Source organism: Myotis lucifugus, unplaced genomic scaffold, assembly GCF_000147115.1.
Source record: "Myotis lucifugus unplaced genomic scaffold, Myoluc2.0 scaffold_158, whole genome shotgun sequence".
In the NCBI taxonomy this organism is placed as follows: domain Eukaryota; kingdom Metazoa; phylum Chordata; class Mammalia; order Chiroptera; family Vespertilionidae; genus Myotis; species Myotis lucifugus.
Genome location: NW_005871206.1, coordinates 2,715,088 through 2,742,448, shown reverse-complemented (window position 1 = coordinate 2,742,448; position 27,361 = coordinate 2,715,088). Strand labels below are relative to the sequence as shown.

Here is a 27,361-nt window from a genome sequence, read left to right as displayed (position 1 = left end):
AAAAACAGTTTGAAGAAAAAGAATTTTACCTGAAAAGGTGGATAAGAGCTTCAGATTTGCTGGCAATTAACACAATACTAGAATTACATTTTAGAAAAAGCAATTATAGGAGAAGAATGGACTCTATGTTCGTCTGCTAAAAAATGTGGATACTACTATCTATTTCACAGTTATCTGGAAAATAAAATGAAATTTTATACACACAGTGCTTAGCATAATAAAGGAGAGTTAATAAATATTCAATGAATTTACTAGTTAATCTTCTGGGCCTTGGTCTTCTCACTGTTAAAAATATAGATTCTTCAGAGTTATTGAAGGAATATATAAAATGTTGTACATAAAGTGCCAGTTAAATACCTAGCATAAGAAAGCACTCACTAAAATGATAAAATGGGATTTGGGAAATTTTTATAGAAAAGATTTCCCCTAAATCTATCTATCTAATGTCGGTGCTCTACATTATTCTCTAATTTCTTGGAAAGGATTAGTAAGAAGCTGAAGTCATAAAATGGTTAACTCTTAAAAATTAAGTATGATTGCCCTGGCCGGTGTGCCTCAGTTGGTTGAGCATCATCCCATGCACCAAAAGGGATTTGGTTCTGGTCAGGGTACATGTCCAGGTCATAGGTTCAATCCCTGGTCAGGGTGCGTGGGAGGAAACCAATTGATGTTTCTCTCTCTCCCTCTTCCTTCCTCTCTGAAAATCAATAAAAACATTTTTTTTAAAGTAAGCATGATTTTTTTTATCTCATGGATACCTAACCAATGCTAACTTACAGAGTTAGATAACGGCAAACTTCTCCTTCTGATGAATGTATAAAAACATGAAACATCTTGCACTACTCCTATTATTTTTCTTCTCTCCCCCTCCCCTCACCCTCTCTTTCTTTCTTTTTTGTTAATCCTCACCTGAGGATATTTTTCCATTGATTTTTACAGAGAGTGGAAGGGAAGGAGAGAGAGAAACATCGATGTGAGACAGATATACCAATTGGTTGGTTGCCTCCTGCATGTGCCCCGAGCATGGCTGAGGATCAAGCCTGCAACCGAGGTTCACGCCCTTGACTGGAATCAAACCCGGAACCCTTCAGTCCGTGGGCTGATGCTATATCCACTGAGCCAAACTGGCTAGAGCAATTTTTCTCATTTTTTTAGATGTGTTCTACTAGTGAGTATTTAATATAACAAAAGTGGAAGACTATTATTGTACACTAGCTCAAGGGAAATTCCTAACAATATTAGTGGATGCACTTTGCAAAACACCCCAATCTGGGAAAGTATAAGCAGTATGTTCTAAAGACTCATCTGGAGAAACTGCCAAATCTTTACAATAGTGTTTGTTACTGAGAAAAAATTCCTGTTGTGAATTCAGTTGGAGGATGGGAGTCAATTGTACAGCACTTTGTATAACTGGGGGGGAAGAGAAGAGTCACCTGAGATCTGAAAGTGCCATCTTTAAAAGAGATACAAACTGCATGAATTAGTTGTAGAAGATGTATGTAAGGGTGATTGGTTCTACTATGAGCTCAGACTCAGTAAAACCTAACTTGGTGAGGCAAGAACAAAGAAATGCAGCCCTGGCTGGTGTGGCTCAATTGGTTGGAGCATCATCCTGTGCACCAGACAACAGATCAATGTTCCTCTCTCACTTTGGTGCCTCTCTCTCTCTCTCTCTCTCTCTCTCTCTCTCTCTCTCTCTTTCTCTCCCTCCCTCATTCTTCTCTCTCTCTCTAAAATCAATAAAAACGCCCTAGCCGGTTTGGCTTAGTGAATAGAGCGTCAGCCTGTGGACTGAAGGGTTCTGGGTTCAATTCCAGTCAAGGACACATGCCCAGGTTGCGGGCTCAATCCCTAGTGGGGGGTGTGCAGGAGGCAGCCAATCAACGATTCTCTCTCATCATTGATGTTTCTATCTCTCTCCCTCTCCCTTCCTCTCTGAAATCAATAAAAATAATATTTAAAAAAATAAAATCAATAAAAACATTTTTTAAAAGAATAAAGAAATGTAAATAAAGAAATAGACAATACCACTGACCAGACCCAATATGTATCTTTGCCCACAAACTGTCTCAATTTTCCCCTTTCATTAGAGCATTTCAAAACCAAGTTCTCTAGTTTATGACAATTAATCTCAAAGCAGAGAGTCTAGCATAAATCTGACATTTCTAGAAGTGCAGAATAAAAGATTCTGCAGCTTTCAATTGCCTATTTTAAAGAAAATAAAAGCTGGTTTGTTCACTTGCTCAGCAGCTTTAAAAACAAATACAAAGGTTTCACGCTGTCAAAGTTTTATTTTAAAGAACAATACCAGTGAAAGTCAGGTAAGTAATTGAATAACAAAAGCAAGGTAGGAAAATACAAAAGTAAACACAATTTTATACAAGAAATATATTAAGCAATAACTAAGAAAAGCCATCCTATTTTCCACATAAATTAGTCCCAAAGCTAACATTCTGTCCCAATTGAATTCTTTCAATCCCTTCCATGAACACAGAGTACCCACCCCCTTCTGCATGGCTAATGGTACTTGATTTCAAAGAGCTTTAGAAGGTAGCATTCTTTGGCCCACTATTCATTTCAGGTGCAGCCCATCATTAAAAATCCCAAAGCATTTCTTATGTAGCTAAACGTGCAGATAAAAACATGTTTCTGTTTGCTCTAGGTGATTAAGGACAAGGTAACAAAAGCTTTAGTTCATGGGGTACTGTAGATTTCATCCATTGGACTAGCTCTAAGAAACTGGTATTTAGTATAATTAACCCAATATTTAGAATAATTAACTTGTTTCTACACTGACCTTTGTTTTTGATCCCAATGAAAGATCAGCCGTATTGTAGCAGCATGTCCCCAACTTTCCCCTGAGGGAAGAAGAACACAATAACTGTATATTGCCTAGGTTATAAGTCTCTCAGAATGCATCAGACTAAATACAGTTTTACTTTGCTTGATTTAACATAATGAGAGTATACTTGATTTCAAATAAAACTGGTATGTCGATAACATCCTGAGATTCATGGATGTTTACATATCTAATAAAATATTGCAGATCAATATCTTCTATTTACTTTTAGAAAACTTTATAGTTTGAATTAACATATTTGTCAATCTTCCATATATTAAGACCAACATATTTCTAACCACCAGAAAAAAAGCAAAAACTCTGAGAGACTATTCTTAAAGATTTTAGGATAAATAAACTTAAAGCATTATATTCTAACAAGACCATGACTGAGGTTAAAAACAAAATAAATCTATTCACTGTAGTGTAATTTGTATTTGAATGGATTCACCCTTACTCCTGCCTAAGACCGTGAGCTTTCTGAAGGCAAGAATCACCATATAAATATTATATGTTCAGTACCTGACACAACAGTTTCTATATAGTAGATGCTAAATTAATGTTTGTTAACTGAAAGGATGAGTCAAGATCTAAGGGCACAGTGCTCTGTGCTAAGATTTTTCAGTGAATAAGACACATACAGTCTCTGCTTTCATGAAGTTTACCGTACTCAATAAGCATCAAATTAAAGAAGTAGAGAAAATGTGTTTAACTGAAAATGTTTATCAGATTATTACTCACCCAACGCAGGTATCAGCATGGACTGATTTTTATCAATCTTTGTTGTCATCTGATTAGTTAAAATTACCTACAAAAACAAAATGTAAAAAAAAAACAAAAAAAAAACAAAACAAAAAACAAAATGTGAGAAAATTAGATGAGTCTCCCCTAAAACTTATCAAGTAAATAGTCTTGTGATTTTATTATTCTGAATATAATCTAATTTAAAGAAATACTATTTAGGTAATGAAAACCTTTCTGATAGTATTTTTAAAACTTAGCCATAAAAATAAATAGTTATCTGAAAACATGTCTACTGAACATAACACTTTTTTTTAAACAAACAAGAACAAAGAAGTTCTTTGTTGTGAAAATGGAAGAATTTATCCTATCTAATACAGTGGGGCCTTGACTTACGAGTTTAATTCGTTCCGAGACCGAGCTCGTTAAGGAGCTTGTTAACTCAAATTACTCTATCAACTCAATGCAAAAAAATGGGCCGAGAGACAGCTGGTATCTCAAAAAACTCGTTAGTCGGGACACTCGTAAGTCAAGGTCCCACTATAATAGACAAACATGGTAATTGACCGTACCTTCACTACGCCTCCCATTGGCTAATCAGCATGGTATGCAAATTAACCGCCAACAAAGATGGCGGCTAATTTGCATACTGCAGGCAGATAGTGCTCTGCTGCCCCGTCTGGGGCTGGCAGCAGCTCGATCCCAAGCTGCTGGCCGCCCCAATGCGAGATCCTGGCCTGCCGTGTGTGGGGTGGGGCGGGCGGGGCGGGCGGCAACGCAATCCCCAGCCGCCATCCACCCCAGCTCGGGATCCGGGCCTGCCATCTGCGACCGGGGGAGACGAGGCAGACACTGCGGGATTGGGTGTGCCAACTGCCACCAGGGGAGCAGGCCTAAGCCAGCAGGTGGTTATCTCCCGAGGGGTCCCAGACTGTGAGAGGGCACAGGGTGGGCTGAGGAACCCCCCCACCAGTGCACAAGTTTTTGTACACCGGGCTTCTAGTATATATATATATATAAAAGCGTAATATGCAATTCGATCTGACGGCAGAATAACCAGTCGTTATGATGCACACTGACCACCAGGGGGCAGATGCTCAACGAAGGAGCTGCCCCTGGTGGTCAGTGCGCTCCCACAGCAGGAGCACTGCTCAGCCAGAAGTGGGGCTCACGGCTGTCGAGTGCAGTGGCGGTGGCCAGAGCCTCTCCCGCCTCTGTGGCAGTGCTAAGGAGCGGCAAGCCAAGTGGTAAGGAGTGAGCAAGTGGGTGGTTAGAAGCGAGGGGTCCCGGATTGCAAGAGGGCACAGGTCGGGCTGAGAGACCTCTCCCCTAACCCCCGCACAAATTTCATGCATCAGGCCTCTAGTAAAGATATAATAGATAATATACAATGGCCTAAAGAGAGCATGAACAAAAACTTCATAAATGAGAGAATCAGGAAAATCCAAGCTTTTAAATTTAAGTTTTGTATAAGCCAATAGGAACAACTAGTCCAACAGCAGTAATAAACATTTTTGAGTACCTAATACATGCCAGAAACCATGCTAACTGCTTTACCTTCATTAACGTATCTAATCTCCACAACTACTCTATGAATGAGGTATTATTATTATTATTCCAATTTAACACATAATAAATCAAAAGCTTAGAAAGATTGAGTCTGTGCTCTTTAGCGCTGTGGCCTCTCTGGAATATATTTACTCAAAAGAATATGAAGTTCTTCATAACTCAATGCTTACATTTTTAGGGAAAAAATAAATACAGAATTATGATTTATGATTTTACAGAAATAAAAAAGAAACCAAGGCAAAGAATTATGAGAAGAGTCCTAAAGTCAAAGAATGTACAGTAAAAGTAGAAGAACTACAGGAAAATAAAACACAGTAATCAGATCAAATGACCCCAAATTGTGACAATGCTAGTCTACTAGTAATAGATACAGATGTACGTTAGTCACAGATGGCACTAAAGACTAAAAATATTGCTAATTCTTTTGGATTAAATAGTGGCCTATAGAAAAAATCCCATGTTATGAAAGTAGTAGCTTTATAGTAGAGAAAATGAACATGTTTGAGGCTGATTTAGTACAGTAAAAATCAGATTATCTGGCACATTTTTATCCAAAATTCTCCAGAAATGGTTATTTTAAATATTCTTCCAATACAGGTCTTCCCTCTAGATATAAAATTGATACTACTGCAAGCTGAAACTGATATGGAACTTCTAAAAGCACTCTCTTGCCTGGCCAGCATGGTTCAGTGGTTGAGCATTGACAGATGAACCGAGAGGTCATGGTTCATTTCCTGGTCAGGGCACATGCCTGGGTTGCAGGCTTGATCCCCAGTGTGGGGCATGTAAGAGCAGCCGATCAATGATTCTTTCTCATCATTGATGTTTCTATCTCTCTCTCCCTCTCCCTTTCTCTCTGAAATCAATAAAAATATATTTAAAAAATTAAAAAATAAAAGGACTCTCTCCACATCAGCATGGCAAAGATTTAAAAGACTCAAAATTGGTAAAGATGTGGAAAAACAAGAATTCTCATCCATTGCTGAAGACAACATACTTTTGAACACATTTCCTGAGGATAATCCTATCTAATAAAAGACAAACAGGGTAATTGACCGTACCTTCACTACGCTTCCCATTGGCTAATCAGGGTGATATGCAAATTAACTGCCAAGAAAGCTGGCGGTTAATTTGCATATGTAGGCGCAATGATGGAAGGTGAAAGGGGAAGGACGGAAGAACGGTGATTGGAAACCCAGGCGGCAGGCAAGAGCCGGGTGGCAGCCGCCTTTGCCCTGCCCCCCAGCCCTGGATTGGAGAACCAGGGCTGCCTTTGCCCGCCCCCCAGCCGGTGATCACGATCGGAAAGCCGGGCCGCAGGCAAGGTGGCACCCCCGGGACCCAGGAGCCACCTTGCCTGCGGCCCATGATCCTGATCGCGATCGGAAAGCCAGGCTACGGGGAAGGCAGCACCCCGGGACCCAGGAGCCACCTTGCCTGTGGCCATGATCTTGATCGGAAAGCCAGGCCGGAGGCAAGGCGGCCCACTGGAACCCAGGAGCCCGCAAGGTCTGCAGGCGAAGCAGCGATGAAGCTATGAGGGGGAGGGGGGGGGGGCGGAAGGAGCTATAGGAGCAGCTCTGACCGGAGACTGAAGACTCCCACCGGAGCGAGGAGCAAAGACTGAAGGCTCCAGCCACAGTGAAGACTGTGTCCAGAGCAAAGATGGAAGGCGGTGGCCAAAGTAAAAGTCTGGGTCCCGGGTGCCAGAGGAAAACTGGTGCCAGAAGCCAAGGGAAGGGAAAGCCTATTGCACGAATCTTTTCGGGCAACAGGCCTCTAGTCTATATATAAAAGCCTAAGCGACCGTGCTCGCTTCGGCAGCACATATAAAAGCCTAAGCGACCAGCCGACCGGCCAACTGGTTGACTGGCCGACCAACAAGTAGCTATGATGCACACTGATCACCAGGGGGCAGATGCTCAACGCAGGAGCTGTCGAGCTGCGTTCACTTGGCAGCTGCGGTTCTCGGGTGATGCGCTGGAACCAGACAGGAGGGAGTCCGATTCCGGAGTGTGTCACTGAGAACCACCTTCTCACAATCTGAGACCCCCTCAGGGGATGTCGGAGAGCCAGTTTTGGCCCGATCCCCGCAGGCTAGGCCGAGGGACCCCTCCAGTGCACAAATCCGTGCACCAGGCCTCTAGTTTGATAATATATAACAAAATGGTTTAAACAGATATTCCTTTGGCTTAATACTTTCAGAAATAACTACACGAATGGACAAAGAAGTATATGTAAAGTTGTTGATTGCAGTGTTTTAAATTATGAAAAACTGGAGTCAACTTTAAAGATAATCAATAGGGAAGTGGTTAAAAGAACTTCTACAATCATACAACAAAATACTATGTAGCTAAGGTAAGGTAAATTTATATAGTAACTAGAGGCCCAGTGCATGACTTTGTGCACCAGTGGGGTCCCGCAGCCTGGCCTGCGAGATCGGGCTGAAACTAGCTCTCCAACATCCCCCGAGGGGTCCCAGATTGCGAGAGGGCGCAGGCCAGGCTGAAGGACCCCACCGGTGCACGACTGGGGCCAGGGAAGAATGCAGGAGGTTGGCCAGCCGAGGAAGGACCGCATGCGGGCTCCAGGGCCGTCTCGCTCAGTCCTGATCAGCCAGACCCCAACAGCAAGCTAACCTACCAGTCGGAGTGTCTTCCCCCTGGTGGTCAGTGCACGTCATAGTGACTGGTCGACCAGTCGACTGTCTGCCCCCTGGTGGTCAGTGCACATCATAGCGAGTGGTTGAGCAGCCTTAGCATATCATTAGCATATTAAACTTTGATTGGTTGAACGGACACTAGATGACTGGACACAGCATATTAGGCTTTTATTATATAGGATACATATGGAAAGATATTTGCACTATATTAAGTGAACAAAATATTGTTTTGCATAATAGCATGCATAATGTGATCTTACTTTAAAACATGTTTATGTATGCATAGAATAAGTTTGGAAAAATATGTACAGCAAACTCAACAATAATCATTTCTGAGTAATAGATAATATAATTGTTTACATTTTGATGATTTATAATTTTTTTACAGCAAGCATAGAACTTAAAATTGTAAAATGTATTTATTATCAAAGGTCAGACATGCCTCTATACCTGCTAAGTAAAAAAAATTTATAAAATAATAGAGTAAAGTATGCCCTTAGCCCCCCAAAAATCTTAGCTCTAGAAATAACCACTGTTAATCTTTGGTCCTTTCAGTATTTTTCTTCATAGATATAAATGCTCATATATAATTTTTACTTTTCTCAAAAGTGGAATCCATTAAATATATTATTATACAACTTGAATTTTTTCACTTAATCATATATATGGATATCTTGTTTCATGTGAGTTTGCAAATGCTTATATTACTTAAATACTGCATAGTTTTTCGTGTTATTTGCATTACTTTTTAAATATTTTTTATAATTTTTTTTAATATGTCCTTTTTTATTGACCTGAGAAAGGAAGGGAGAGGGAGAGAAACAGAAACAACGATGTGAGAGGGTCACTTTGATTGGCCGCCTCCTGCATGATCAAGCCCAAAACCCACGGCTTTGTCCTGACTGGAAATTGAACCAGCTGCGACAACTCGGTGTATGGGACAACACTCAACCAACTGAACCACATCAGCCAGGATTGCATTACTTTTTTTAATCAGAAAAGATAGGATATTTTTGTTAAAAACAAACAAAAACCTAAGGAACTATGGCAACTCATTAGTCTTGAGTGCCCCCTAGTGGGAGTTCTTCATGGATATTAACAGAAGGCATAAAATTAAGTACAAATTAATGGGGAAAAATAATTCAAAGACGGGATATTATGCTTTTCAGTATATGGCAAAAAAATCTAATAGCTCAAAAGAAAAGATGTAAGTTTTGAAATTATTTTATTAAGGAATTCTTTATTTACTTATGCTGTATTACAGGCATGTGCTAAGGACTCTGGGTAAAGATAAGAAAATCAAGTTAAGCAGTTTGACCTCCCATCTCCCTCACATATAAGTGTGTATATTCGTGTCAGTGGTGGAATAGGGTTCCAGAATGGGAAGTGCTGGCAAACAAAATAAAAAAAAGTTTTTAACTCCTTTTAATCGCTTCACTTTTGAACTTACCTTTACCTTTCTCCTCACATTTCAAATCTAAGAGTTACCTCCACCTCCAAACATCTTGGCTCTTTACAATATGTCATTTTCCTATCCATCTGAGTCTGTGATTATACATTATGTAATAATCAAAGACTCAAATTAAAAGAAAAATGGGAATGTTGGAAGAGCTTACCTAAAACACATCAAGTATATTTAGACAAAGTAATTACCAAAGTCCATTTTTAAAATATGGCATCTTAATTATGCTTATTCTTTTCCAGGAAAACCGATAAACAACACTTATGACTGGAATTAATTTTTTATAATAACCAAGCCAAAACAAAACTACATTTAAAACTACATGTACATTAATATGTCCTTTTTTATTGACCTGAGAAATTCTATTCTGCTACTTGTAGGCATTAATATTTGATACAATCTTCTTAACTATTATAGAATTCTCTTAACTAATTATACTTACAGCTAATCTGTGATTATTTGCAAGGCTGATCATTTGCTGGGCTAGGCCATTTAGTAATCGAGTTCGAAGGGATAAGTCATCAAAGTCATGACGAAAAGGAAAAGCAATACCATCCACTATCACTAATCGAACCTAAATACAGAAGAAATAATGATATTAGGTTTGGTATTAAAAATAAAATTGATATTAAAAAATCACAGCCCATTGTATAAAAAAAACCCTTAATGCCCTAGCTGGTTTGGCTCAGTGGATAGAGCGTCGGCCTGCGGACTCAAGGGTCCCAGGTTCGATTCCAGTCAAGGGCATGTACCTTGGTTGCAGGCACATACCCAGTAGAGCGTGTGCAGGAGGCAGCTGATTGATGTTTCTCTCTCATCGATGTTTCTAACTCTCTATCCCTCTCCCTTCCTCTCTGTAAAAAATCAATAAAATATATTTTTAAAAAATAGATATACAGGATTTAATAATTTAAAATAAATAAATAAATAAATACAAACCCTTAAAATCCAGTTTTATTCCCAACTTTACAAAGGCTTTATTTTGGATATATCTATTCATCCAATGCTTTTTATTTATTCATTCATTTATTTATTTATTTATTTAATCTCACCTGAGGATATTTTTCCATTGATTTTAGAAAGAGTGGAAGGGAGAGGGAAAGACAAAGAGAAATATCAATGTGAGAGAAACACATTGATTGGTTGCCCCTGCACGCGCCCTGACTAGGACTAGGGCCAGGGCCAGGGCCAGGGCCGGGAAGGAGCCTGCAACAGAGGTACATGCCTTTGACCAAAATCAAACCCAGGACCCTTCGATCCACAGGCCGACCAAACCAGTTAGGACATCCAATGCTTTTTTTAAAAATGTTTGTATTGATTTCAGAGAGGAAGGGAGAGAGAGATAGAAACATCAATGATGAGAGAGAATCATCAATCGGCCACCTACTGCATGCCCCCTACTGAGGATCAAGCCCTCAACCCAACCATGTGCCCTGACTGGGAATCAAACTGTGACCTCCTGGTTCAGGTTGATGTTCAACCAGACACACCAGCTGGGCCAATTCCTTTTTTTTTTTTTTTTTAAATCCTCAGCCAAGGATATTTTTATTGATTTTGGAGAGAGGAAGGGAGAGAAGAAAGAAAAAGAGAGAGAGCAATAGAGAGAAGAAACATCAATCAGTTGCCTCCTGCAGGCGCCCTGACCAGGATTGAACCCAAAACCTACGTATGTGCCCTTACTGGGAATTGAACCAGAAACCTCTAATGTGTATAGGATGCCACTTCAACCAACTGGGCCACCTGGCTAGGGAAATTCATCCAATGCTTTTGTATTAATTACCAGAAGTTAAAATGTACTCTGGTTTGATAATTTATCCACTTAAAAAAGTAATTCAGCAAAAAGAAAAAGGAGCACTTACAATTTTCTTATCAGTTGCCATTACACATTGTCTTTTACAGGGGTATTTTATTGACAAAAAGCCCTTTTTAAGTCTTAGTTAAACAAATTTCTCAGTTAAATACATTAGTTTTTACCTTCAGGATTCCTTCATCTCTTCAAATATTAAATTATCACACCTTCTTCAAAAACTTAATGGTATACTTTTCCCCCTTAATTTTAAACATACTATAGGGCAACTAACCACTACAGAATCTATTATAATGCAGAATTCAGCATGATGCAATTCGGTCTTAAATTATAATCAGCAAGGTTTACTTACAGATGATAAACATTTTCATGACAGTTTCAGTTCTAATATAATCCAAATAATGGCACCTAGAGTGAAGTTAGAGTAAACAAATGAAAAAACTATAAGAGCCCTAACAGGTTTGGCTCAATGGATAGAGCGTCGGCCTGCGGACTCAATGATCCTGGGTTCGGTTCCAGTCAAGGGCATGTACCTTGGTTGCGGGCATATGCCCAGTGGGGGGGGGGGGGGGGTACAGGGGGCAGCTGGTCGATGTTTCTCTCTCATTGATGTTTCTAACTCTCTATCCTTCTCCTTTCCTCTCTGTGGAAAATCAATAAAATATATTTTTTTAAAAACTGTAAGATATTTTTTTCTATCTAATAAGGATTAGGCTAAAGAAGAGGTTTTTGTGAAGTAATGTACAAGCCATTTTCATATCTTAGAGTATTCATTTATTCATCCAGCAAATATTTATTGACATCTACTATATGCTAGTCACTGTTAGACACTGCAGAACAAGTTCTCTTGCAGTTTATGTACTAGTGGAGTAAGAGACAATTAACATACAAACACATACTGAATAAAACAATTTCTGATAATGACACTAAAACTGAATAAAATGACAAAGAACGAGTAGCTGTTAAGGTAGAGGGAGGCTAACTTAAATTAAATGTGAGGGAAAGCATCAATGAGAAGTCAGGCAACAGAACTGAGTCTTGGATAAGAACCTCTTGGAGGGAAAGACAATCTACGTATAAGGAGTCAGAAGGGCAAAGGACCTAATGCACAAACAAGTTTGGCATGTTTAAGGGTCAGGAAAAAATGTAGTGAGAGGGAATGATAGTAAATTATATCAGGAAGGTACCGTGGTGAGCTAAAGCCAAATCCTATAGACTAGGAAGCCAAGCTAAATTTTCAGAAATTTTGCAAATCAGTAATTAAATACAGCCATTAAAAATAAAACTATATAAATTTTATGAATAAATAAGTCATAGAAGTATTTGGATAAAATAAAATACGAATAATAAATACTGAAAAATCACTCCTTCCTAATTTTTTATATTTTACTATTATCTATGCTTTTTAGATCATTTGCACCTACTTTATCTTTATAGTGGAAATACTACCTAGTGATGTGCTACAATACAGTGTTTCTTCTCTACTCTACATTCAGTAAGCTTGCAATCAGCCACCATAGGAGGATTTTCTACATAGAAATCAGCAAATAAATCGGCTACAGATCAGAGCTTGATTTGTCTTGCTGATTGTCTAAACTTTTAATAAAGTAATGGAGAAAATGTCAAAATCATATTGATCTTAAAAATATGTTGTGTATGTACCCATTACATTGTGAACTACACAAAAATTGAGGACATATTCTTCTATTAGAAAACTAATGAATTAACTAGGTATTAGTTAATTTGATTAGCTCAAATCAACAAAAAAATATTCCACAGGAAAACTCCATATAATTATAGGTTTTGACACCAGGATATTTGCAGGGAGCCCTAAATACCAGGCATCCAAGGACCTTTCTGCTCATGCCAGAGGAGCTGTATAGCCTAACCTCCAATGGACAAAAAGAATGGAAATTTGTTTTTCCTTTCCACAGTCCAGATTTTACTGAAAGTGGCTAAATTACAGAGATGTGGACCTTCTGCTAAGTGGTAACTATTCACACTGACAGCTTTCCCAAGTTTAGGATGGAAGTTCTTAGAGATGGTCTGGTGAATTTCCTTGATTTCTCAAAAGGGAGAGTATACTGAAGGTAGAAAGCCAATGAATTACAGAATGAGTAGGATAAAACAAGGGCTTGTCATTAAACTCATAAAACCTGAAAGTAAAACATTACCAAATGGGGCCCTGGCCAGTGTGGCTCAGTTGGTTGGGCACCATCTGGTGCACCAAAAAGTTGCTGATTCGGTTCCTGGTCGGGGAACATGCTCGCCTGGGTTGCGGGCTTGATCTCCAGTAGGGAGCGTGCAGGAGGCAGCAGATCAATGTTTTCCTCTCACATCTATCTTTCTTTCTCCCTCTCCCTTTCCCTCCGTCTCTCTCTCTCTAAAAATCAATTTAAAAGTCTTTTAAAAATACATATAACCGTTAATATTGCAATCCTAATACTTAGAATTTATCCCATAAACATACTCACAAATGTACCCCAAGAGATATGTGTAAGGTTATCTCCAAAACATTGCTAATAATAGCACTAAAAGTCCACCAACAAAGAATTGGTTTAATAAATTAAGGTACCTACCCCGCCCCCCAACCATTTTAATTGTGGTAAAATACACATGACAGAAAAATTTACCATCTTAATCATTTTATGTGTACAGTTTAGTGATATTAAATATATTTATAATGTTTTGCATCTCTAGAACTCTTTTCATCTTCTAAAACTAAAACTCTATACCCACTAAACAATAACTCCCATTCTTCTCTTCTCCCCAGGCCCTGGCAACCAGCGTTTTACTTTCTGTCTCTATGACTTTGACTACTCCTAATACCTCATAAAAGCACATATAGCTTATTACACTTAGATAGAGTCCTCAAGATTCATCTATATTGTAGCATGTGTCAGATTTTCTTTCCTTTTTAAGGCTGAATATATTCCATTGTATGTATGTATGTATGTATGTATGTATGTATGTAGCACATTTTGCTTATCTAGTCATCCATCAATGGACACTTGTGTTAATTCCATGTTCTAGTTACTGTAAATAATCCTGCTGTGAACATAAATGTGTGAATGTATAAATGTCTCTTCAAGACCCTGCTTTCAATTCTTTTGGCTAGATATCCAGAAGTGGAATTGCTGTATTATATGGTAGTTCTATTTTCAATTTTTTGAGGAACTCACATACTGTTCTCTACTACAATTATACCATTTTACTTTCCCACCAACAGCAAAAAAGTACCTTCTTAAAATGAAATATGCAGCTGAAAAAAGAATAAGGTCTACCTGTATGTAATGATACAGAAAGATACGCAAAACACTAAGCCAAAATGGAAAGTGCAGAACAATAATACAGTATAATCCCATGAACAAATGTTAAAATGGGGAACTAGATATTATAATATGTATAAAAAATTTTTGAGAAGACACACAAGAAACTATTAATAGTGGTCAACTTTGGGGAAAGGTACTAGGAAGCAATAGCAGAAGGGAAATGTTATTTTTCATTTTATACCACTCTATACAGTTTTTTTTGATAGGAGCTATTCCACCATTACTAGAGGTGGAATCTCTTTTTATATTATTTCAATTTCTTACTTTAGGTATAGTATTAATATATACATGCTAAATAAATGTAAACATAAATAAATTATAGGGCAAGGAATAAATAAATTTTCTGAATTGGCTTAACCAGACACTTCCTAAGAAATATTAGTTACATTGGTAAATTATATTTCAGTAGCTTGAGCCATACCTTTGAATGTTCTGAAAGGAATTCTGAAAGTAGATAAACTTGTGCCAGTAGTTCTGTGTAGTCATGACAACGAAAATAATAAATATGGGAAAGAATGTTTTCAAGAGTGAAATTCTCCAAAGCCTTTGGGTGCGCTAAAATAAACAACAAAACAATCTTAAAATAATTAGTTACCTGTTTTGATATATTGGTGACTAAAGAAAAACAATACCTTTGAATAACAAAATTCTTCACTGTGAACAAAACTCTAGACTTTATTTGAAAGATGACAAAATTTTAGCAAAATCACTATAAACTATCATTTCATAATTCCTGTCCTCTTCTTTCATCCTTTCCATTGTTTCCTTACATACTAGGCCAGTGATGGCGAACCTTTTGGGCTCGGTGTGTCAGCATTTTGAAAAACCCTAACTTAAATCTGGTGCCGTGTCACATATAGAAATTTTTTGATATTTGCAGCCATAGTAAAACAAAGATTTATATTTTTGATATTTTATATATTCATATATTTAAATGCCATTTAACAAAGAAAAATCAACCAAAAAAATGAGTTCGCGTGTCACCTCTGACACGTGTGTCATAGGTTCGCCATCACTGTACTAGGCTATCTAGAAACTGTTTATACACATATACAACTAGTTTTTAATGCCTGTCTTTTCATATTTCTAGTTATTGGCTTTCACTCAATAGAAGTAACATACTGGAATTTCTCTTTCTTGTTGTTGTTTTTTTCCATAGGATTACAAACTAACAGTTAAAAGGAAAAACGTTCAAAAGAAGTATTTTCCCCCCTTAAATGATATAGTGTAACTTGGTAATTTAAATAGAACCAATGATATAAAATGAAATTCCCTACTTAGATTGGATTTAAAAAATAAGCAGTTTGGAAACCAGAAACACCAATCAGAAAGGATATGTGCACCCCTATGTTCATAGCAGCACAATTTACAATAGCTAAGATATGGAAACAACCTAAGTGCCCATCAGCAGATGAGTGGATTAGAAAACTGTGGTACAGAAGAGGAACCAAGATGGTGGCATAGGTAAACACCTGTACTTGCTGCCTCTCACAACCATATCAAAATTACAACTAAAAGACAGAACAATTATCATCCAGAACCTCAGGAAAGCTGGCTGAGTGGAAGTTCTACAACTAAAGAGGTAAAGAAGAGAGCGCATTGAGACTGGTAGGAGGTGTGGAGGCACTGAATGGGCTGGCATCCAGGTGCACTGCTTTTTTAATCAGGAGGGAGTTACAAACTCCCGCTTGCTCTGAACTCCAGTTCCAGGAGAGACTCAGGGGGACCTAGACACATACAGAGAGAAACTGGACTGTCTGGCATCAGGACAGGAACGTGAGGGAGGCTTTCTTTCAGACGGAGGTGCGGAGGTGTGCTCAGTGGTCACTATTCCTGCCTGGGAGAATCTCCAGTGCAGGGCTGCCTGGCAGCCATTGCTGTTTGCTCTGCCCTGGTGATTCCCTGAGACCCGGCCCACCCAATTTACAACCCCATCCAAACTATGTGCAGCAGCTTTTGCATATGAATGGCCTGTTCTTTCTCAGCCTAAAACCCATCAAACAGGCAGCAGCTGGGTCAGGGAGCCCCAAAGCAATCAATCCAGCAGCAGCCTGCCTTGCTACACAGCTGGGCCTCATCTGGGCACTTCCAAACCCAATACAAAGAGGAGGAATCTGCAGATCTCTCTGTAGCTCCTGCTGGGCAACCCCAGGCAGTGGCTGACTTTGCACATCCTTGGAGATCCAAGAGCCAGTGTACCCAGTGGTCAGTGTGAAACCATACCAGATTACAACTCTTCACATCCGTAAGTGACACACTCAAGGGGCAGACTCAGTGAGCATCAGAGCCCCACTGAAGCAAGTCCTGTCCCATAACGGTGTCTCCTGCACAGAAGCTCTTCCATTGTAGACACAGTTGGTCCTCACAGCCAATTGGCCTGGAAGTCAATTCCTCCCAGTGATACCAACAGCAATCAAGGCTTAACTACAACAAGATTGTGCACGCTGCCCACAAAGGGGTGCACCAAGAGTATCCACCTCAGGTGACTGGAGAGGCTGAGCCACCAGGCCCTATAGGACACCTACCACACAAGGCTACTCTATCAATTCAAGCAGACTAGCAGCTACCCAATACATAGAAACAAACACAGGGAAGCAGCCAAAATGCAGAGACAAAGAAAGATGTCAAAAATGAAAGAAATGGATGAAAGGAAAATACTGCTGATTACAAACATTTAAAGGAAATACAAGCATATATGAAAAGCATTGTTTTTTGAAACATCTAGAGAAAAGACTAAAGACTGTACATCCAAAGAATAAGGTAAAACAAAGCAAATTTTTTAAAAAGTCAAACCAGAAACCATTTAATTTTATAAGAAACTGAAAGGACGTGAACTTGAATATGAATTACCTTTACTTTTTTTTTAATATATTTTATTGATTTTTTACAGAGAAGAAGGGAGAGAGAGAGAGAGTTAGAAACATCGATGAGAGAGAAACATCGATCAGCTGCCTCCTGCACATCTCCCACTGGGGATGTGCCCGCAACCAAGGTACATGCCCTTGACCGGAATTGAACCCGGGACCCTTCAGTCCGCAGGCCAATGCTCTATCCACTGAGCCAAACCGGTTTCGGCTACCTTTACATTTTTAAAAAAACTTCCTTTCCACATAATAAGTACAAAAAACTTCCAAACACTTTAGCAATACAATTAACATAGTCATGAAGTCATTTACATACTACTCATAGCCCCATAGGTCAATCAGCTTAATGTTCCAAATACTTCCAAACATAGTTTTTGTTTTTGGAAAAACCAGTATGAAAGTCAAAACACTAAATGCACTGAACATAGTGAGTGCGTTGAGACAATACTTATAGTAAAGTTCCAACAAAATTAGTTTACACCTGGCAGGTCAAAGTATGATTTGAAGTCATACACTGAAATACATACACAAATTTTGCCTTAGAGCTCCTGCAGTGAGGGCCATAAAAGGGGAAGAACAGGCCAATTCAGATTGTGGCATTTCTAATTTTTAAGAAGGCTATGAGAATTTAACACCACTACATTATCAAGTCATTAAGCTTCACTTCAGATGAGTACAAATGCAAATTTCTTTTACTATACAGAAAAAAGAGAATCACTTGCTAACTTACCCTCTTCCATACTTGTTCCTGCTATAAGCTGAAGGTGCTGAATGCAGGCAGTCGCAAGGTCTATCACTCTATCAACCATAAAACTTCCCTCTGTATCAATAAAAACTGCTTCGCCTTCCACTCCTCCAAAACATTCTGGTATCTGCACATCTACTGCCAACTGCATACTATCAAGAGAAAGAAGTCAAACAAATCATTATAATGATCTTCTAACATAGTGTTTTTCAAACTCCAGATCACGAAATGTTTTATAAATGCAAATATACATCCCAGACAAGAGAGATGGCTGCTTCGCCATGGCTCCAAATACAGGATGGGGCTAAAGTAGAATTACAATTGGGAGTACAAGAAAGTTTATTCTTGTATTATTATTTACTAGAGGCTGATGCATGAAATTCGTGTACTCGGGGCGGGGGAGAGGGGTCCCTCAGACCGGCCTGAACCTTCTTGCAGTCGGGAGCCCTAGAGGATGTCTGACTGACGACTTAGCGCTGCAGCAGAGGTGGGAGAGACTCCCGCCACTGCGCTCAGCAGCATTGAGCTTGGCTTCTGGCTGAGTGGCACTCCCCCATTCTGCCGTTCGGTCAATTTGCATATTAGCCTTTTATTATATAGATTATATTATGTTCCATACAAACTATTGTAAACCTACTATTTTTATTATTAAAAGTTTTACCTTGTATTATTTATTATACTAGAGGCCTTCCCTTCCCCTGGCTGCCGGCACAGGTTTTCCTCCAGCACCCGGGACCCAGGCCTTCGCTCCGGCCAGAGGCGCCTCCAAGCCTCTCGTGGCTCCAGCGGCCGGAGCCGCCTTCAGTGTTCGCTCCTCCGCTTCACGCCTATGTATGCAAATTAACCGCCATCTTTTGTTGACGGTTAATTTGCATATCTCGCTGATTAGCCAATGGGAGGCGTAGCGAAGGTACGATCAATTTCAATCTTTGTCTATTATTAGATAGGATTATTTTCCATAAAAACTACTGTGAGACCCACCCTGTATATGTGAATCAATTGATTCTTGGATTAGGAAAAGGGTGTGCCCATAAAATCATGATTAAGGAATTTTAGTGGTTTTTTAGGCCTCTGGAAATGGAACCCTTTCTTACTTTATATAAATCTACTTTTTTAAGTCTCAGATTTTTTTTTAAGTAAGTTTTTATTGATTTTTGAGAGAGAAGGACAGAGAGATAGAAACATTGATGAGAAAGGAACTTCATTGATCGGGTGCCTCCTGCATGCACCCCCACTGGGAATGGAGCCCACAATCTGGGCATATGCCCTGACCAGGAATCCAACTGGCAATTTCTTGGTTCCTAAGTCGATGCTCAACCACTGAGCCACAGCGACCACGCTCTACTTTCAAACGTTTGATTTTCAAATATATTCTCTGGAATTAATTATGTAATAAAGTAGAAGACTGCTTTCTTATCCTAACGACTACATAACAGTGTTGTAAAAGAAACACTTTTTATATCCAAAGAATCATATCAATTTATCAAAATGGAATGCTAAAGTAACACAAATATTAAGTCGGTTTTTGTTTGAGGCATGTACGCAAACACAAAAATTTGTGAAGACATACATTTCTTTTTCGGTCTGATTATAGACCCATAGCACAATACTCTATTACTTACATAAAATGTTAAGCCCACCCTTAAGAAGGGAACATTTTAGTTTACCATAACTGTGTTTTTCCAACACCTGGTGCACCACAAATTTCTGTTGTTTTGGTTAAGGGTACTCCACCCCCAAGAATATTATCGAGTGCTGAACAGAAGGTAATTATAAAGTTCTGGGTATGCTCCTGCTCAAGAAGATCCAATGCTGTACATTTCTTGCCTGACTCAGCATGTCTTGGTTTATCTGTGAGACACTCTCTTCTTATAATTTGCAGAGCTTCTAAGGCTTCCTCTTTAGATATCCCAACTTCTGAAAGTAGAGTAAGAAAAAAAACACACAGATTTTTGAGAGATTTGAAACAGCATATTATGCTACTTGGTTTTCTTTATTAATTTTAATTTTTAGGTAGCAAGAGTGATTCCAAGAATAGAGAAACATAAAAATGTAACATTCCGCCCTGACTGGTTTGGCTAAGTGGATAGAGCGTCGGCCTGCGGACTGAAGGGTCCCGGGTTCAATTCCAGTCAAGGGCATATACCTTGGTTGTGGGCACATCCCCAGTGGGGGTTGTGCAGGAGGCAGCTGGTCGATGTTTCTCTCTCATCAATGTTTCTAACTCTCTATCTCTCTCCCTTCCTCTGTAAAAAATGAATAAAATATATTTTTAAAAAATGTAACATTCCATGAACTATTTAACCTTTCAAGTTAATAAATGGATTGATGTTTTCTCAGTCCTCACATACTTACAAAATGTATTACCTCAGAAACAGAATTGAGCCCTGGCTGATTTGGCTCAGTGACGAGAACATTGGCCTAGGAACTGAAAGGATCCTGGGTTTGATTCATGGTCAGGGCACATGCCCAGGTTGCAGGCTCCGTCCCAGTGGGGATGTGCAGGAGGCAGCCGATCCATAATTCTCTCTCATCATTGATGTTTCTATCTTTCTCTCCCTCTCCCTTCCTCTCTGAAATCAATTAAAAATATATATATTAAAATAAAATAACAGAATTGAAAAAACTTAAACCTCTAAAGCATTTCTAAGTATCTACAAAATTTCTCAGGACGTAGAAATAAAATGTACTAGCAGTCAATCCTTTTATCTCATTTGGTCTTATGAAGCCATAATTATCTTACTCTCATAAGTATACAAATTATTTTTTAGAAGGAAGTTAAAATGGCCTCCTTAATTGCCTAAAACAAAAATCAACTTTAAAAGAAGTGCATGTCCCTAGCTGGTTTGGCTCAATGAATAGAGAGAGCATTGGCCTGTGAACGGAAAGGTCCTGGGTTTGATTCCAGTCAAAGGCGGTTGCGGGCTCAATCTCCAGTGGGGGGTGTGCAGGAGGCAGCCAATCAATGATTCTCTCTCATCTCTGATGTTTTTTTCTCTCTCCCTCCCTCTCCCTTTCTCTCTGAAATCAATAAAAATATATTATAAAAATAAAAGAAGTGCATGTGGCCCTGGCCGGTATGACTCAATTGCTTGAAGTGTCCTCCTGCACACTAAAAGGTGTTAGATTCAACCTCTGGTCCAAGTACGTACAAGAGGCAACTGATCAATATTTCTTTCATATCAATGTTTCTCTCTCTCTCACTCTCTCCCTTCCTCTCTAAAATCAATTTTAAAAAAAAAGAATTTGCTTTAAAAAAAAGTGCATGCTTTATTCATAATAAAAACTTTTCATGGGAACACTGGCATGAAAAATTCATATATCATTCTATTTAATGAGAATAACTATTTTATGCACAAATATCTTAAACAATATACTTACACTTTCCTTAACTACACAATTTCATTCCTGTCTGATAATCTGGCCTAAGAAGATAAAACAGTAATTACAAAACAGGCTGCTGCCCTGGCCGATGTGGCTCAGATGGCCGGCCGTCATTCCCTGCAAGGAAGGTTAGTACCTAACTTGTGGGCTCAATCCCTGGTAGAGGGTGTGAAGGAGACAGCAGATCGATGTTTCTCTCTCATCAATGTTTTTCTCTCCCTTCCTCTCTAAAATCAATAAAAACATATTTATAAAACAAACAAACAAATAAACAAGCTGAGGGGAGAAATAATGGTGAGGATATCACTTAAGAGTTTGATATATCAGTGCTTGATTTGGTAAGGATATGAAATATACATTTGGTGCTAACAAAACACAACAATGATAAGGCAAGGAAAATCCTATCCAATGTAAGAGCTTGGACTCTGGAGTCAAATTACTTGGGTCTGTGAAGCCTGGCTGCACCACTATGTAGTCGCGCTATGTAGTCGCTGTGTTTGGGCAAGTTACATTTTTGCGTCTCAGATTTTTTTCTTCTACAAAACGGATACGAGACAATACTTGTAAAAAGCTTGGTAGAAAACCAGGCCATCCAAAATGCTCAATAATTGTTAGCTTTTTAAGAAAATACATTTTTATTGATTTCAGAGAGGAAAGGAGAGGCATAGTCAGAAACATCAATGATGAGAGGGAATCATCCATCCGCCGCCTCCTGCATGCCCCACCCTGGGGATCAAGCCCTCAACCCAGGCATGTGCCCTAGACCGGAGTCGAACCCAGAACCCTTCAGCCCGCAGGCTGATGCTCTATCCATTCAGCCAAACCAGCTAGGGCAATCATTAGCTTTTTATTGTTCAGATTCTCATTCCCTTTTTGTAAAACCAACTTGTTGAAAGAAAAAGAGCCCATCAAACGTTGGGGGACACCACGCGAGGTGTAAGATTTAAAACAAATAATTAACATTGAGTCTACATTTAGTTAGTTAGTTAGTTATGGCGCTCCCCCCCGCGCCCCCCTTCTCCCCCCGCCTCCCAAAGGGTCCTGTACTCTCTCTGCGCCCCTCTCTTCACCCCCCCCACACCCCTCTGCCCGGCTCAGAGAGCACCCCCCCCCCCACATTCATTCTTGAGTGACTAGTTGAAACCTCCTCATTTTATATTGTTGAGGGCAATGACTTAAAACTCGGCTCTATCTTGATATTATAGTTCTGGGCATACCATCGAGCCATGTGCTCAGCGAGTCTGACCGCGGACAGCTTTATTTTTGTTTGCCGCAGGATGCGGTGGTCCCCACCAACGCATTATCTATGTTCTGGAAGGTGAGGCTTAGGGTTTCCTCAGGGAGTTACAAAAAGAAGCACCGTCTTCTTTCTACCCCGTTTCTCACTCTTAGTATCTCTAGCCCCATCACGAAACCTTCATTTTTCAAATTTAATCCCTGTCCCTTGGGTTTGGGAACAGCGGGAATTAAATGGCCTATATGAGCTCCAATCCTGGCTCTGCAACTGCCTAGCCCAGTCGTTACGAAAAGTGACTTAACCTCCCCAAGCATCAGTTCCTTCATCTGCATATCGGATACGGCCCATGCAAAGGAGGGTTCTTTGGGGTATAAACGACGTAATCCTCAGAGCACTGGGCAGGGACTGGCAGAGAAAGCAACCAGTAAATGTTTCCAAGACCACAGTTCTAACCGTCCGAACCAGGTTTAAGTATAATTAAGGAGCCTTTTCACGTTGTAAACGCAGCCGTGGGCGGCAGCCCAATGTGCGGAGACTGCGGGCGAGAGAACAGAGATGGAGGCGGCACAGATCGCGGCCAATGCACCACAGCTTAACGTCGGGAGCCGTTTACCTTTGCTGAGCTCGGAGGGTTTCACCTCTAGGAGCTCCTCAGCAGTTTGGAAACCTGCAGACACCATTTTCACGCGCACCGCTGGGGACAGCGGAAAACTAACTAAATCCCGCTGCATTTCAAAGCCGGACGCCTACGCGCATAGGCGCTCAGACCCGCCGAATTCCAGACGCCGAATTCCGCACGCCCGCGCCCGCCCGCGCCGCGTGACGTCAGGCGTAAGGCGTAAGGGGCGGGGCCTGCGGCCTGGCTGCACGCGGCCTGGGGCTCCGCTACTCTGTGAAGGCACCTTTCTGTCGTGAATCTTCCAAAGCCCAATACGGTTTCCCCATTAAAAATACACCCTGACAGCCCTAACCGGTTTGGCTGAGTGGGTGGAGCCTCGGCCTGCGGACTGAAGGGTCCCGGGTTCAATTCTGGGCAAAGGCATGGACCTTGGTTGCCGGTTTGGTCCCCAGTAGGGGGTCATGTAGGAGGCAGCTGATCGATGTTTCTCTCTCATCCATGTTTCTAACTCTTTACCCCTCTCCCTCCCTGTAAAGTCAATATATATATATATATTTAAATACATCCTAATAGTAAAAAGATAGGTGCAGACCGCAGGATGGAGAGCCAGGCCCAGTGGGCCCTACACACCACATTTCCTCACTTGTGCCCACGGGTGAAATCTCAGGGTGGTTCATCAGAATGACCACCCCAGTGGGAGTAACGTGCACACACACTGGGCGGTGACCGGTTGGGGATATGGGACGGACAGATAAGGATTAATCTGGGTCCCCGTCATAGGGTGCCAGCCTCTTAGGCTTTCTCGCTTGCTGTCTCCCTCGCTCGTCCCCCCTTGCCTTTCCCGCCCCCGCCATCGAGAGGGACTGTGGACTAGCCCGCCACCTGCCTTTCCCGCCACCTGCCTTTCCCGCCCTCGCCATCGCGAGGGATTATGGGCCAGCCCGCCTCCTCCAGAGACCGCGCTGCGTCCAGTCCCCCCCCACCCCCATCCCCACCCACAACGGCTTTCTGCGTGACCAGTTCGGAGCAAGCTGAATTCCGAGACCGTTAGTCCGTAAGGTCCTGCTGGCTTAAGAAGTAGCTGGAAAAGTAAGCGGGTAATATCCCCAGAGTGGGCTGGCGTGGGCTCCCCTTTCTAAGATGCAGTCGTTGGGGTACGCAAGAGCTCCTGTTCGGGGGCAGAGCTGGTAAAAGACAGAGGCCGTTGAGGGACTTGGGAGGTGGCTTACTGAGTCTGTCTTCGCCTAGGTGAGCGATGATTTCTTTCGGGCCAACCTATGTGGGCCACTTGAGCAAATCCTTCACGTTTCGAATGCTCGCTACCGGTCCGCTGGAAAAAAAAAAAACACCCCAAAAACACGGTAGCTCATAGCACCGTTTTTCTTGAAGCCAAAATTAAAGCCTAGTACCCTTTTTATTCTACCACGAGCTACTTGCAGATTGCGAGCCCCCCTTGGGGTGGGGGTGAATTCGAGAAGTGTTTGTCCCCTCGTTGGTAGGGCCGAGAAGTCGGGCAGGACTGACCAAAATGTGGTTTGTTTGCCGGTCAGTACGGTGCTTAACCTCTAGGCTGACCCACAGCGGGGCACACCGCGGGCATTTCATAAAGTTGTCCGCAGGGAGGATTCGTGCTTATGCTTGTAAAGCAACTGGGGTCTGGGGATGGTGTTAACATAGTTAAGGATAGTTCTTGAGTTAGCTTGGTCAAATTCGGTGGGATTGGCAGTGTTTAGAATTTTGTTTCATTGGAGAGTTAAGAAACTAGTTAACTCTATCTGTGGCTATACAGTTATGTGTTGTTTATATCTTATCCTGACCCTTGAGTTGCCTGCAATTATTGTTTGTGCCATCATTCTTAAGTTTTTTAAAAAGCCTGTATAATCAGGCTTTCAAACTAGGATCCAAGTTTATGAGGCTAGGCTCCAGGAACTAACAGAACTATAGGATTTATACGGAAGGTGCATCTTCCTTCCTATAGTATCAGGTTTTCTCAAATATGTTTTTTTTAAATATATTTTTATTGATTTCAGAGAGGAAGGGAAAGGGAGAGAGAGAGACATCAACGATGATAGAGAATCGTTGTTCGGCTGCCTCCTGCATGTCCCCTACTCGGTATCTAGCCCACAACCTGGGCATGTGCCCTTGAGCGGAATCGAACCTGGGACCTTTCAGTCAACAGGCCGACGCTCTATCCACTGAGCCAAATCAGCTAGGGCTTTTTTTTTTTTTAGAGAGAGAGAGAGAAGAGTTGAGTAATTTAATTGGTAAACCATTTAAAGCATTTTCTATTGAATAAGTATTAATATATTGTAGAGTGAACTTCAAACATAAAAATACATTTTAAGATAAAGACTGAAGAAAGATCCTGTTTAAACTGGACACTTCAGTAGTCTCCCAACGCCTCCTAGGTATATGTTTTTATTTTGCTTTGCAATGGGGGTTACTTGTTGAAAAAGTTTGAGAGGCACGATGATGGATATAAGCTTTGGAGTCATACAAATTTGGTTTTTATCACATCTCTGGAAATTACCAACTGTGAGACTTTCAGCAAGTTTACTCAGTTTTCTTACCTGCAAGTAGAAGGTTACTATTTCATGGGGTTGTTGGAAAGATTAAATGAATACATATTAAGTATTTGGCACAGAAAAGGTATATAATAAACGTTAGTTTCTCCATTTAAAAATGTTCTAATATGTGTATTCAGTTGAATGAAACCTAGCTCATCAAAGTGCTAATGCTGTGAGACTTTTTTTAAAAGTGCCTACAGCCCTAACCGGTTTGGCTCAGTGGATAGAGCATCAGCCTGCGGGCTCAAGGGTCCCAGGTTCGATTCTGGTCAAGGGCATGTACCTTGGTTGTGGGCACATCCCCAGTAGGGGGGTGTGCAGGAGGCAGCTGATTGATGTTTCTCTCTCATCAGTGTTTCTAATTCTCTATCCCTCTCCCTTCCTCTCTGTAAAAAATCAATAAAATATATTTTTAAAAATTAAAATTAAAAAAAAATTTAAAAGTCCCTACAGCTCTAGCTGGTGTGGCTCAGTTGGTTGAGCATCGTCCTGTGTACCAAAAGGGTTCCTAGTTCAATTCCTGGTCAGGGCACCTGCCCAGGTTGCAGGCTCAATCCTCCGTGGGGGGTGGAGGGTGTGTGTGTGCAGGAATCAGCTGATCGATTTTTTTCTCTCTCAAATCAGTATTTCTCTTTCTCCCTCTGAAAAATCAATAAAAACATTTTAAAAATAAAATAATCTCAGAGGGAAGGCAGGGGAGGGTGGGTGGGTGGGAAGTAATCAACCAAAGACCTTGTATGCATATATGCATAACCCATGGACCCAGACAGTGGGGTGGTGAGGGCCTGGGGTAAGGGTGGGGTGGGCTGGAGGGGGTCGATGGTGGGGGGGGGGCGGACATAGGCAATACTTTCAACAATAAAGATTTTTTTAAAAAGAAAGAAAAAAATAAAAAGTGCCTACAATTGTAAAGTGCCAAAGAAAAGTTGTTTTACATATGTGATGTGATGTGATTTGATTTGAAAAAACTCTGGCCTTGGCCGGTGTGGCTCAGCTCAGCATAGTCTGGTGCACTGGAAGGTTGCTGGTTCGTTTCCTGGTCAGGACCCATGCCTGAGTTAAGGGCTTGATCCCCTGGGTTGGGGTGTGCAGGAGGCAGCTGATTAATGTTTCGCTCTCACGTTCATCGATGTTTCTCTTTCTCTTTCCCTCTCCCTTCGTGTCTCTCTCTCATAAAATTGATAAAATATATTTTATAAAAAACTCTGAATCTCTTTTTCCTTATCCCTTCGTCTCTCTCTCTCTCTCTCTCTCTCTCTCATAAAATTGATAAAATATATATTTTTTTAAAACTCTGAATCAAGCACAGCGGCGTGGCTCAGTGGTTGAGCTTTGACCTATGATCCAGGAGGTCATGGTTCGATTCCTGGTCAACTGATGGATGTTTCTCTCTCCCTAAAATCAATAAACATATCCTCGGGTGAGGATAAAAAAAAATTTACAATGATAAGTGAAAAACATTAAAATTCTCCATTCAAACAAGGTATACAAGGATTTTTTGTTATTCTTTTTGTTGTTGTTGTTAAACAGTGA

General features: G+C 40.6%; 1 protein-coding gene across 5 annotated transcripts in view; it reads right to left on the bottom strand.

Annotated features, from left to right (window-relative positions):
* Positions 1–23,469, bottom strand: part of RAD51C (RAD51 paralog C) — a 30,736-nt gene extending 7,267 nt beyond the window's left edge. For 2 of the 5 annotated variants that reach the window (XM_023759624.1, XM_014461692.2), the window contains exons 1-7: positions 23,256–23,428; positions 19,689–19,938; positions 18,007–18,173; positions 14,834–14,967; positions 9,716–9,847; positions 3,581–3,647; positions 2,798–2,858 (exon numbers count right to left, since the gene is read on the bottom strand). In XM_023759624.1, the coding sequence (XP_023615392.1) occupies positions 2,798–2,858; positions 3,581–3,647; positions 9,716–9,847; positions 14,834–14,967; positions 18,007–18,173; positions 19,689–19,938; positions 23,256–23,373 (929 nt within the window). In that variant the 5' untranslated portion in view covers positions 23,374–23,428. Of the gene's footprint in view, positions 1–2,797; positions 2,859–3,580; positions 3,648–9,715; positions 9,848–14,833; positions 14,968–18,006; positions 18,174–19,688; positions 19,939–23,255 lie in introns of all 5 variants that reach the window. The other 3 variants (XM_023759625.1, XM_014461691.2, XM_023759626.1) reach the window with 3 other exon arrangements.
* Positions 23,470–27,361: the final 3,892 nt, after the last annotated feature.